Genomic DNA, 10,935 nt, shown 5'->3' with positions numbered 1-10,935 from the left:
GGCTACAGAGCCTAGCGAGTGGCCAGATGGTGTGCTTAGAGCCTCCTCCTTGACAGCGGGAAAAGCCAGGCCTTGTTGCTGCAGGCTTCCTGCTGTTCTCCACACTTGCCCTCACTATGCACTAAACAGCAGTTGAAAGCCGAGAGAAGCTTTTCTTTGTCACTTCTGCACTCTTTTGGCCTAGAAAAGAGTGGGCATCCTTGTGGTGTGCATTAGAGCCACAGAAATATCTTAGGGACTGATCCAGAGCCCCTTCTCCGTGATCATCAGTCCCCTCAGAAACTCACCTAACCTTAGAATGCCTACCTCATGTCAGCCCTGAGCTACCGAGAGATAGGGATGGATAAACCATGCTTTCATTCCTTAGAGCCTTCAGCCTGGTGAGGAAGGACAAAGTCACCAAGTGATAACCTGATGCCTCTGCTAAGGTGCCTTAAGGGATTTCTGTAAAGGGCTGCACCAAGAAATGATGGAGAGAGCTTATGCTAAGAAAATGCTAAAGAGGAATTTGGTAAAAATGCTGTGCCAGAGCCCAGTCAAGAGTTTTAACTTGGATTAGGACCCCCTAGAGTGTCTACAATACTTGAAAGGATATACTAAGTATCATTGTGGGTATGTGTATAATCATTTTTCTAGGGGGCTGGTCCACAGCTTTTATCAAGTTGTCAGAGGGATCCATTAACCCAACAGCCCAGCAGTGTTAAAGATCTTTCCTGTGTGTGATCTAAGCATTAGGCATGGGCAAAGCAGTCTTGTGCTCTGGTTAATGTAACGTCAGTTTCCTTCCACCTCTTCCCTCTCCCCTCACAATGGCAAACGCCAGAAGTCTGTTGGCATCTTGGAATGTTAGAGCTGGAAGAGTCCGCAAAGAACATCTAGGCTACATCTAGTGAAGGGACTTGCAAATGTGTACTCTGGAAGGTACTCTAGTGCCTGCTCTGTCGGGGGATAGGTGCCATAAGCTCTGGGTTCCCTCCATCACTTCATCAGATTCTTATGTATTGGAATTACATACAAGATTCCTTTTGAAATATATATATATATATTTTGAGACGGAGTCTCATTCTGTCACCCGGGCTGGAGTGCAATGGTGGGATCTCAGCTCATTGCAACCTCCACCTCCCGGGTTCAAGCAATTCTCCTGCCTCAGCCTCCCAAGTAGCTGGGATTACAGGCACCCACCACCACACCTGGCTAATTTTTTTGTATTTTTAGTAGAGATGGGGTTTTGCCATGTTGTCCAGGCTGGTCTCAAACTCCTGACCTCAGGTGATCCAACCGCCTCGCCCTCCCAAAGTGCTGAGATTTCAGGCCACCGCATCCGGCCAGAAAGATGGGTTTTGCTGCTAAATAAATAAATAAATTAATTAATTAAAAATAAGATCTGGAAGTCACAGTTCTAGTCTAACCCCATCATTGTATGCATTCAGACAGTGAGGCAGAAAAAAAAACGGGATTTGCCCAAGGCCACAGAGCAAGTTAATGGGTTGGTATAGATCAGTGTTTTCTGGCAACATCAACATCACCTGGGTACTTGTTAGAAATGCAAATTAATGGATCCCACTCCTGACCTGAATCAGAAGAGAGTGGACAGCAATCTATGGTTTAGCAAGCCCTTAAAGTGACTCATGCACACTGAAGTTTCAGATGCACTGACTGGTATACAGGAAAACGCTCACCGAAGACCTGGGTTCCAGGCAAGCTCCACCACTTAAGGGGAGCAACCTTGGGCAAATCATTTCACAGTTTTTTTCACCTACAGGGAGATAATATTTGCCTCCCATGCTTCAGAGGATCAAAACAGACAATAGATGGGAAAGTGTTGTCTAAAACATATCAAGCTTTGTATGTGTGAATGGTGTGGGTTCGTGCCAGGGTTGGTAAGCCTTGAAGTTGGGACTCAGGTCTCTGTATAAAAACCCATTGTCATGCTTTCCCCTGGCCCTCGAAGACTGATACAAAGATGAGAAGCAGACTACATGAGCTCATTTCTAGTCCAGGTCCAGAGAGTAAGAGCCAAGGGTCATTGTTGGCTATTACCCTTCTGGAACCTAGGAGCTCTGAGGGCATGTTGAAGGGCTTCAGATGGCAGGGGTTGGTGGGTGGGGAGTGGTGCTGTCAGGAAACAGCCTTACTTGGCCTAGTGCCCATGGACCTTTTCTTTCTGATTAGACATCAGTGACTCATTAGGAAGTCTGAACTGCACACAATTTCCATTTTTATTTTTGTTGACAAGGTCTTGCTCTGTTTCACAGGCTTGAGTGCAGTGGCACAATCATGGGCCACTGCAGCCTCTAATCCTAAGCTCAAGCAATCCTCCCACCTCAGCCTCCTGAGTAGCTGGGATGACAGGTGTGTACCACCATACCTGGTTAATTTTTAAATTTTTTGTGGAGACGGGGGTCTTCCTATGTTGCTCAGGCTGGTCTCAAACTCCTGGCCTCAAGTGATTTTCCCACCTCAGCCTCCAAAGTGCTGGAATTATAGGTGTGAGCCACCGTGCCCAACCTGAAATGCACACATTTAACTAGGAAACAGGGATAGGGGTCAAGGAAAGGGAGCATAGATTATATTATTATTCAACAACAGTAATTCAGAGATTCCCCTCTGATAGATAATTCATCAGTGGCAAAGAGCATGATTCCTGCACCCAAGGAACTCCCTGTTTTGTGGTAGAGACTGTGTGCCAAAGTGAGTGACAAGGGCTAAGAGGTATTGCTCAATATTCATGCTAGGCCCACTGTGGAGAGGGACTAACAATGGCTGGACCAGGAGGTTGGACAGCTTGATAGAGGAGGTAACATTGGCACTGGATCTTCAAAGGCAAAGCTACTAGTCAGAACAAGAAGTAGAAGGAAGGCAAAGTCTGGAGAGGTTGAGAAAGCGTGGCTGGGGGTATCAGTGCAGGGTACAGGATATTAGAACATGGTGATGTGAAGGACTTGGTAATCCATGAGGCCAGGGGGGAGATGGAGAGGAATATGAACAGACTATTTTCCATCTGAGAGTAGGGCAGAAGCACTGGATGTTTGTTGATTCTTCCTTCTTGGAATTCTAGTTTTTCTTACCACTCTCTCCTTACCCTCACGCTGCCACTGCCCTCCAAGGAAGTGTTAATGTCTTAGTTTATTCTCTGAGTGTGCTTCATTCCTCCACTAGAGTGCAAGTTCTCCAAGATGGACTGTTCCTCTTCTGTCTGCCTAGCTTAGTATAGGCCAGACCCCTATTCGGTACTCAGTAGCAACCTGCTACTTGTATGCCCGAGGAATGTGACAGGAAGAGTAAGAGACAGAAGAGGAAAAAGGTGGGGAGAGATGAGCACTCTTAGTCCCATGGAGGATGTTCACAAAAAAAGATTCTCAGATTCACAAATAGTCTCTTCCAAAGGCTCGTAGGCTGGGCTCTGCTGCAGCCATGATGGCCACCTCTACCTTTAGAATGAGACTGGCCTGGAGTGCAGTGGAGGTTGGGTAGGAGGCTCCAGAAAGGGAAGAACCAACTCCACTATAATAAAGGGCTTACTGGCCTGGGAGTCATGAGGCCTGGGCTTCCAGCCCTGCCTTTGCCCCTAATTCTGTTTGGCCTTGGTCAAAATTCTTCAACAGTCTTGGAGCCTCAGTTCATGCACTATACCCTGAAGTGGTTGATGCAGCTGAGCACCCTCTGAGTGTGAATTGTAGGATGCTAGGCTCCTTTTGGCTCTGATATTCCGGCTGAGTCAGCAGATGATGTCTCTGTGGCCCTGAGGCTATTCAGGGGAGAAACTATAGGCTGTGCACAAAAATTAAGTCTGGGCCCTGGGCCCCCCACCTGGTTCTGACTGGTGGCCCAGCCCTGCCCTGCAGGGAACACCAGTTTGATTAGCACTTGGAACCGTTAGTCTTCAAAAATTTGAGGACATATGCTTACTGGGTTAAAATTCAGATGGACACATTTGGGGAGATCCCTGCCTTTATAGTTTATCTCAAAATATAAGTCGCAAGGATATACATTTAATACTTAGGAGCATACTGCTGGAGTATATGTATGTATGTGTGATATGGCTTTTGTTGTTGGTGTTTTTTTTTTTTTGAGATAGAGTCACTCTCACCCAGGCTGGAGTACAGTGTCATGATCTCAGCTCACTGTAACCTCTAGCTCCCGGCTTCAAGTGATTCTCCTGCCTCAGCCTCCTGAGTAGCTGGGATTACAGGCGCGTGCCAACACGCCCAGCTAATTTTTTTATTTTTCGTAGAGACAGGGTTTTGCCATGTTATCCAGGCTGGTCTCGAACTCTCGACCTCAGGTGATCCGCCTGCCTTGGCCTCCCAAAGTGTTGGAATTACAGGCGTGAGCCACCGCACCTGGCCCATTGTTGTTGGTGTTCTTAAAGAAACAGAGCCATGAGTAGTTAGTAGACAAATAGTTTATGCAGTAAATAACTGTGGTTACAGTTCATTGTTGTCAGTAATACAGCATTTTCCATCACAAGTATAGGTGAAACAAATTGAAACCTCATGAAGTAGTCATAGCACATTCATGCTAGTGAGAGCATATACAAAGCAATGCACGTGCATTATAGGGGCAGACAAAACTGGGGAAGGGCTATATTTTCACTCACCTCTTGTTAACTTTGTGTATTTTGTCATTGAGACTTACATTATGTTTGGGTCAAACAAAAAACCCAAAGAGATTTTATAAAAGTTTACAACCATTAAACAGTATTGTTTAATCCCACAAATGGATAAAGCAAACTACTATAGCTCAACAATACACAAACCAGGACTAAAAATAGTCAATCTATGTAAATAGCTAGCTACCATACAATAGATATTGAATATACTGAGTCTTTACAAAGGCATTGACTATTTTAGACAAGCAGGTTCCAGAAATACACTTGTTTCCAATGAGAAGTAACTGTAGTGCCATTTCAGTTGAAGACTATGCACTCCTCAGTGTCAGACCTGAGGATAAGCAAACTAGGGAAAGGCAGAGAAGGGTTAGGAGAGAGACCTGAGCGGGCTCTTTGGACAGCTCAGCATTACTTTCTCTGTGCAGATCCAGACCTGGTTCACAAAGTAGAACAAAGTGTATTGAAATTTTTGGCCCTCAAAAGGCATTTGTACAAAGTCCCACACGTACAGCACAGATAGAATGGTAACTGAGCGCCTCTCAAAATGAACTCTTCTATGTTCGAAGAAAACTCAGGGCCAAAGGTTAATGGAAATAAATCAGTGTTTGAATTACTCTATAAAGATAATTTATTCCAAAGTAGAAAAAGTGAATTTTAGAGAAGTGAAGTATTCTGGAATCTAGCAGGGGGTGGACAGCGAGAGAAAGAGAGAGAGAGAGAAAATCATGCTATGTATTTTATTACTTAGAAGAAGAGAAGTTTTGTAACCATTTCCATAAGGCATCTGTCATTCTCCCTTCCATACCTGGCACCTTAAGAGACAGTGCAATGGCTCGATATTACCTTTGAAAAGGCTTCTTTTCCTTTGAGTTGTCTTACAGAAAGGGTGCCCTGGATTGACCATGCCACTCCGGGGTCACACTTCTCCTTTAGATCAAAATGAAAACAACAACAAAATCACAAAAAGAAGAAAAAAATTCAGAAAAGCTACAAAGTTGAAGGCCTCAACAGGCACAGACTTGCTATGAGGTCAGAAAATCAGTGAAATAATTAAAATTACAAAGCATCTCTCGCAAAATATACTGCTTCTTGAAAACCACACAAAACACTTTGTAGTAACCCCTGCTGAGTTCTTAGAGGTAAGTATTCTGAAAGACACATGCTTAGCCCCATGAAGGAAGCTTGATTTTATTATCAAGGCATCCGAGGGGGTCCCAATGCTTCCTTATTATTTGCTGTTTCATAATTACAGACAAAATGGAAAGTCAAGAAGTGTGTAGACCTCAATATAAAGAAAATCTTTCTCTAATAACTAAGAACCATGCTGTATTTACGTATTCAATTATATAGCTCCATTTATAGATTCTTGCAGATGATTCACTAACACTGACACTTTTTACACAAAATCCTTTTTGCAAGGACATATTAAATTTAATAGGCTAAAGAGAACTTATGCAATATAATGCTTGAAATTGTACACATGATAGCTGTGCACTGGTAATAAAGAGGCCTTGAAAAATTGTCTTTGTCTATAAATTACTACTGCCCTTTAGAAATAAAAGCTCCCTCACAACCCCTGAGCTACTTCCCTGTGACACACAGTGCCACAAACATCATGGTGAAAATTCAGTGCCAAACCTAGCTTAAGGTGAGTTTTGTACATTTGTTTCTATACAATCAGGAAAAAAAGAGATACAATTTGTATCAACAAAAGGTCATTTCTGGTTATTTGAGGCATTGCTCCTAGCCGCTTTTGGTTCATACCAAAAAGAAGAATGAGAGGAGAATGGCATTGTTTTTAGTAAATCAGAAATACATATGCTGCCTTAAAAAATATTTCCTGTATTGGGAGGAGCTTACAAATTTTTTGAGTACTAAATATGAACATGTTCAAGATGATTGCAGGTGACAAGATTAATCTTGTGCTTCCCTATAAATTGTACAGCTAGTGGATACTGTAGTGCCATGGATGATTTTGGTAGGAAGATGAACTAACTGGCACATAGGCAGTAGCATCATCTGAGATTGTCAAGTACCCTGATTTAGACACCGGGGCCGATTTAGAATGTCTAAGAAGTTGAACGTATGAAATGGTGTTTGTGTGAAATAGCAAGCACTGCAGTGGCAACTGTCCCTCTATGGACCTACCTGATAGAAAATACTTGTACATTTTTTCAATATGCTGGGGTATATGAAGATCAGAGGATAGGAGATAGAATGTAAAGCTGTGGTTAACTGAAGTGAAACATTGGTTAAGATGCAGTATTGATCAACTTGGACAGAGACAGAAAGCCAGAAAGCAGCATGCAAGCCATTGTCAAACCACCAGAAACAACCCTGACTACAGCCTCACATTCAGAGTGTTTCACAGTAAGAAACATTTATAGGCAGTGTCATACCTTCTCATGAAGAAACAAAAGGCCAAGGCCCGGCCTTCTCAACTTTCATGAAAAAACGATCATAGAAGTTAGCAAGTTCCAGCTCAGGAAATAGTGAGCTGGTCATGGTTCGAAATATTGAAATATACAATGGAATCAAAAAGGGAATTCCTTTAGTGCAGCTTAAAAAAAAAAAAACAATAAACACCTCTTCTAGAGGCATTTAGCTACAAAGTTTTCCACCCTGAGCAAGGTACAAGTTGCGCAAATGGTGTTGCCTAAACCGAAAGTCCTGCCTTCTAATATCTAACAATTATTTAACAGCAAATGCACTCTCTTTGCGTGGATTTAAAGTGCATAACTGAGCCAGCTACTAGCAAACATGCAGTATCCCCTTTTGGAAACTGCCTTTTTCCACCTAGCAAATTCCCTGGGTTTGTTTCCTAAAGAAATTCTGTTCCACCAATGATTGACCTTATTACCCAAAGGGTGGACAGCAAGGGAAAGTGGATTACATGGCTATGCACTGTCCTCCATTACATCTCATCCTGGGATGTTGAAAACTGCGTAGGTCGGAAGTCCAAAGAGCATCCAATAGTCCCTCCTTGAGTGAAGCTTTTTTATTCACCATTTAATGCCACATGGGTTTGGCCATCTCTCCTGGGATAAGGGAAGTGGACTGTGGTGGTAAATCCCCTGGTCCTTGTCAAACTCTTCTGAGCTTGTGTAGCACACACATACTATGCTTGGAACGTGAGCTTAACCATCAGTTCCTCTGCAGAAGAGTGCAACCTGATCCCTAATTTGCTAAGGTGAAGAGACTTGGAAGCTAAGAACTGTTAATAAATGTTGGCAAGTAAAATGTGCAAAGGAAATAGAGCTGCTTTGCTCTGGTGCCTAAGAAAGCAATGTTCAAATATTGCCATATAATTTCACTCTCAAAACTAGTTGAAACTATGAAATGTGACTTAAAATCATCAAGTCAGATTAGTGACCTATACAGCTATAGACTAAGGACTGCGTAGAGCCTACCCTCTCATTATCACTATATGAAAGGTTATACAGAGATACGTACACATCTCAAACCAAATATATACATTCATACATGCAATATAATTGCTAATAATAGGTTTAAAATATAGTTCTAGAAGCTTCAATGTGACCCTATAGCTTGGTTAATAAAGACTGAATGATCAGATATCCATGCAATAAAGTATGCATTTACTTTTAAATAGCTTTAAATATTTCTATTAGAAAAAACCTAAAAGGTTAATTCAACATATGATCTGATCCTAATGCTTTTGCTCTCTAAATTGGATATATCATCCATACTTTGTAATATAGAATATGTGACTGAAAACTCTGGTAGGCTGGGCGTGGTGGCTCACACCTATAATCCCAGCACTTTAGGAGGCTGAGGCGGCAGATCACTTGAGGCCAGGAGTTTGAGACCAACCTGGCCAACATGGTGAAACTCCGTCTCTACTAAAAATACAAAAATTAGCTGGGCATGGTGGTGCACACCTGTAATCCCAGCTACCCGGGAGGCTGAGGCCCTAGAATCGCTTGAAACCTGGAGGCGGAGGTTGCAGTGAGCAGAGATCACGCCACTGCACTCCAGCCTATGTAACAGAATGAGACTCTGTCTCGAAAGAAAAGAAAGAAAGAAAGAATCCTCTGGGGTTTCTTGGGTCTAGACCTCTCCCCCTGGGTTTTGTCCTCCATTACCTGCATGGTGCAGTGCAACAGGGCATGGGACTTAGAATTAGAGGACTTGGGTGTGTGTCTTGACTTGGTCATTTGCTAGCAGTGTGACCCTGGCTAGCCACTTAATTTCACTGAGCTTCAGCTTCCTTCTCTATAAAAGAGGATGTTATTAAGACCTACCTCACATGGTTATGCGCTCAAATGATGTAAACACTCTAACTTGTAAAGCGCAACACAAATTATTAGTTACTATAATTGTATTCGTGTATTATTAGTATTAATATTCATATTTGTATAAAGAAATAAGTACTATGTCATATCAACGTGCAGCCCTAAGCTTAGCAACAATCAAGGCTGCCAGTTGTTGGGCATCTGCTGTGTGGGGATTCTTCTCCATCACTGCAAGGACGATGTTAGAAGGGAAAATATTGCAGAGGTTCTTGTAGGTCTGATACTGGTGCTCTGGGATCATATGCTCCCTGGAATCATTGCACATTCCAACCCAAGGATTCCTCCAAAGCTGCTCCATCTTTTCAGGCACGCTCCGTACCATGACTGGTTCATAACATGGTTGCATGAGGTTGTTACTCAAGGGATAGGAGTGGTAGCCATAGGAGTCAGTTGCACAGGGCAGCGGGTCCCAGCTGGCATGCTGTTCCCGGCACAGGGGAGGTCGTCTTTGCCTCACAGGGTTGCTCTCATAGAGGCGGGAGTCAGAAATGCTATCCATCCGAGTCATCACCAGGGCACGGCCTGGCTGGGGGGCTGCCCCAGGATGGATATTGGGAGGCATGGGGTAGTCTGCAGGACAGCTGGAACGTGCTCCAGTTGCTGGGTGCTGGGCATGCAGAGCTAAGTGTGGGACTGACTGTTTGTGAGGGCCTTGCTTAGAATCCTCTGGGCCATAGCTCTGCACTCGTGTTAAGGCTTCATGGTAACCATGAGGAAAAGGCTGAAGTCGGTTCTGGGATGCTGAGCGGTGCAGCTTCAAATTGCCTTCAGGATGGGTATCAGCTACAGCCAAATACACGTTGTTGTAAGAGGAATAGTTGTCATTCCTGGTATGGCTCACACGGCTGTCAGGACAGAGGTTAGGATTCCGGGCATACACCCCCCGGTCTGCTTCAGCCATGTAATACTCTCGATTATGCATGCTGTTGATGTTCAGTTTGGAGAAGTCGCCTAACATTGAATAGTAGCCATGGTCCCCCATGGATTCAAATTTTGGATATTGCTCAGCATAGCTAATAGGGGTCCCATGGCTGTTGGTAACCAGGATGGGAGGATACTGCATGCTGGCCATATGCTCCAAAGAGGCCTTCTGGTGGGGGAAATGGGAAGATCCTGGCACTGGGCTGCTGGCCGAACGGGTGTTGAGTGCACCTACTGCATGGCTTTTAGGGGGTGGGATTGTGGGGACACTTAGGGCAGTCACAAGAGAGGGGACAGAACTAGCCTCAGGCTTACGGGCAATAGACAGCCATTCCTCAGGCTCCACAGCCACAGACCGGATGCTGGGATCTGATTGGCGCTTGGGAGCCACACGTTTGACCTCTGAGGTTATCTCACCTTTGGCACTAGACATCCCTGTGCCACACTTGGCCAGGGTGCCTTCACTCATAGTTTTCACTGTGGACAGTTTGGCACTGATGCGGAGCTCATCAGCCACCGAACGCTGGGGTTGGTTGGCCCGCTCCGGATGGTAGTATTTGCACTTGTGGCCGTAGGTACATTTTTTGCCTGAAAAATAATGCCTTGGGGTAAGACTCTCTCTCAGTGATGTAACCCTCCATGCCAGAAACTGTTGTAACAATCTGGTCACTCAGATTAGGGTTTTACTGCTTGGGGTAAAGGCAGAAAATTAACTGTCCACAAAGATGAGAGACAGACAACACCAAGGAGGCATCACACACTGTGAGGAGAGAGAGAAAGTGGAAAGCTGTGGAGAAAATTGTAGCATAAAAGCTAAGAGCTGGCTGGATGCGGCGGCTCATGTATGTAGTCCTAGCAATTTGGAGGCTGAGGTGGGTGGATCACTTCAGCCCAGGAGTTCGAGACCAGCTTGGGCAACATGGTGAAACCCCATCTGTAAAGAAAAATGCCAACAAAATTAGCTGGGCGCGGTGGTGCACGTCTGTAGTCCCAGCTACTCAGGAGGCTGAGGTGGGAGAATTGCTTGAGCCTGTAAGGTCAAGGCTGCAGTGAGCCATGATCATGCCACTGCCCTCCAGCACAGGT

General features: G+C 44.4%; 1 protein-coding gene across 4 annotated transcripts in view; it reads right to left on the bottom strand.

The window, feature by feature from the left end:
- Positions 1–4,209: 4,209 nt before the first annotated feature.
- ZC3H12B (zinc finger CCCH-type containing 12B) overlaps positions 4,210–10,935 on the bottom strand; it is a 479,271-nt gene continuing 472,545 nt past the window's right edge. For all 4 annotated transcript variants that reach the window (XM_064367730.1, XM_064367731.1, XM_064367732.1 and 1 more), the window contains one exon: positions 4,210–10,437. In XM_064367730.1, coding sequence (XP_064223800.1) covers positions 9,017–10,437 — 1,421 coding nt within the window. In that variant the 3' untranslated portion in view covers positions 4,210–9,016. The remainder of the gene's footprint in view (positions 10,438–10,935) is intronic.

This window comes from Aotus nancymaae, unplaced genomic scaffold, assembly GCF_030222135.1.
Source record: "Aotus nancymaae isolate 86718 unplaced genomic scaffold, 86718_ANA_hifiasm-v0.15.2.pri h1tg000073l, whole genome shotgun sequence".
Classification (NCBI taxonomy): Eukaryota; Metazoa; Chordata; class Mammalia; order Primates; family Aotidae; genus Aotus; species Aotus nancymaae.
The sequence above is the reverse complement of the archived record's forward strand: the minus strand, read 5'-3'. Positions and strand labels throughout refer to the sequence as shown.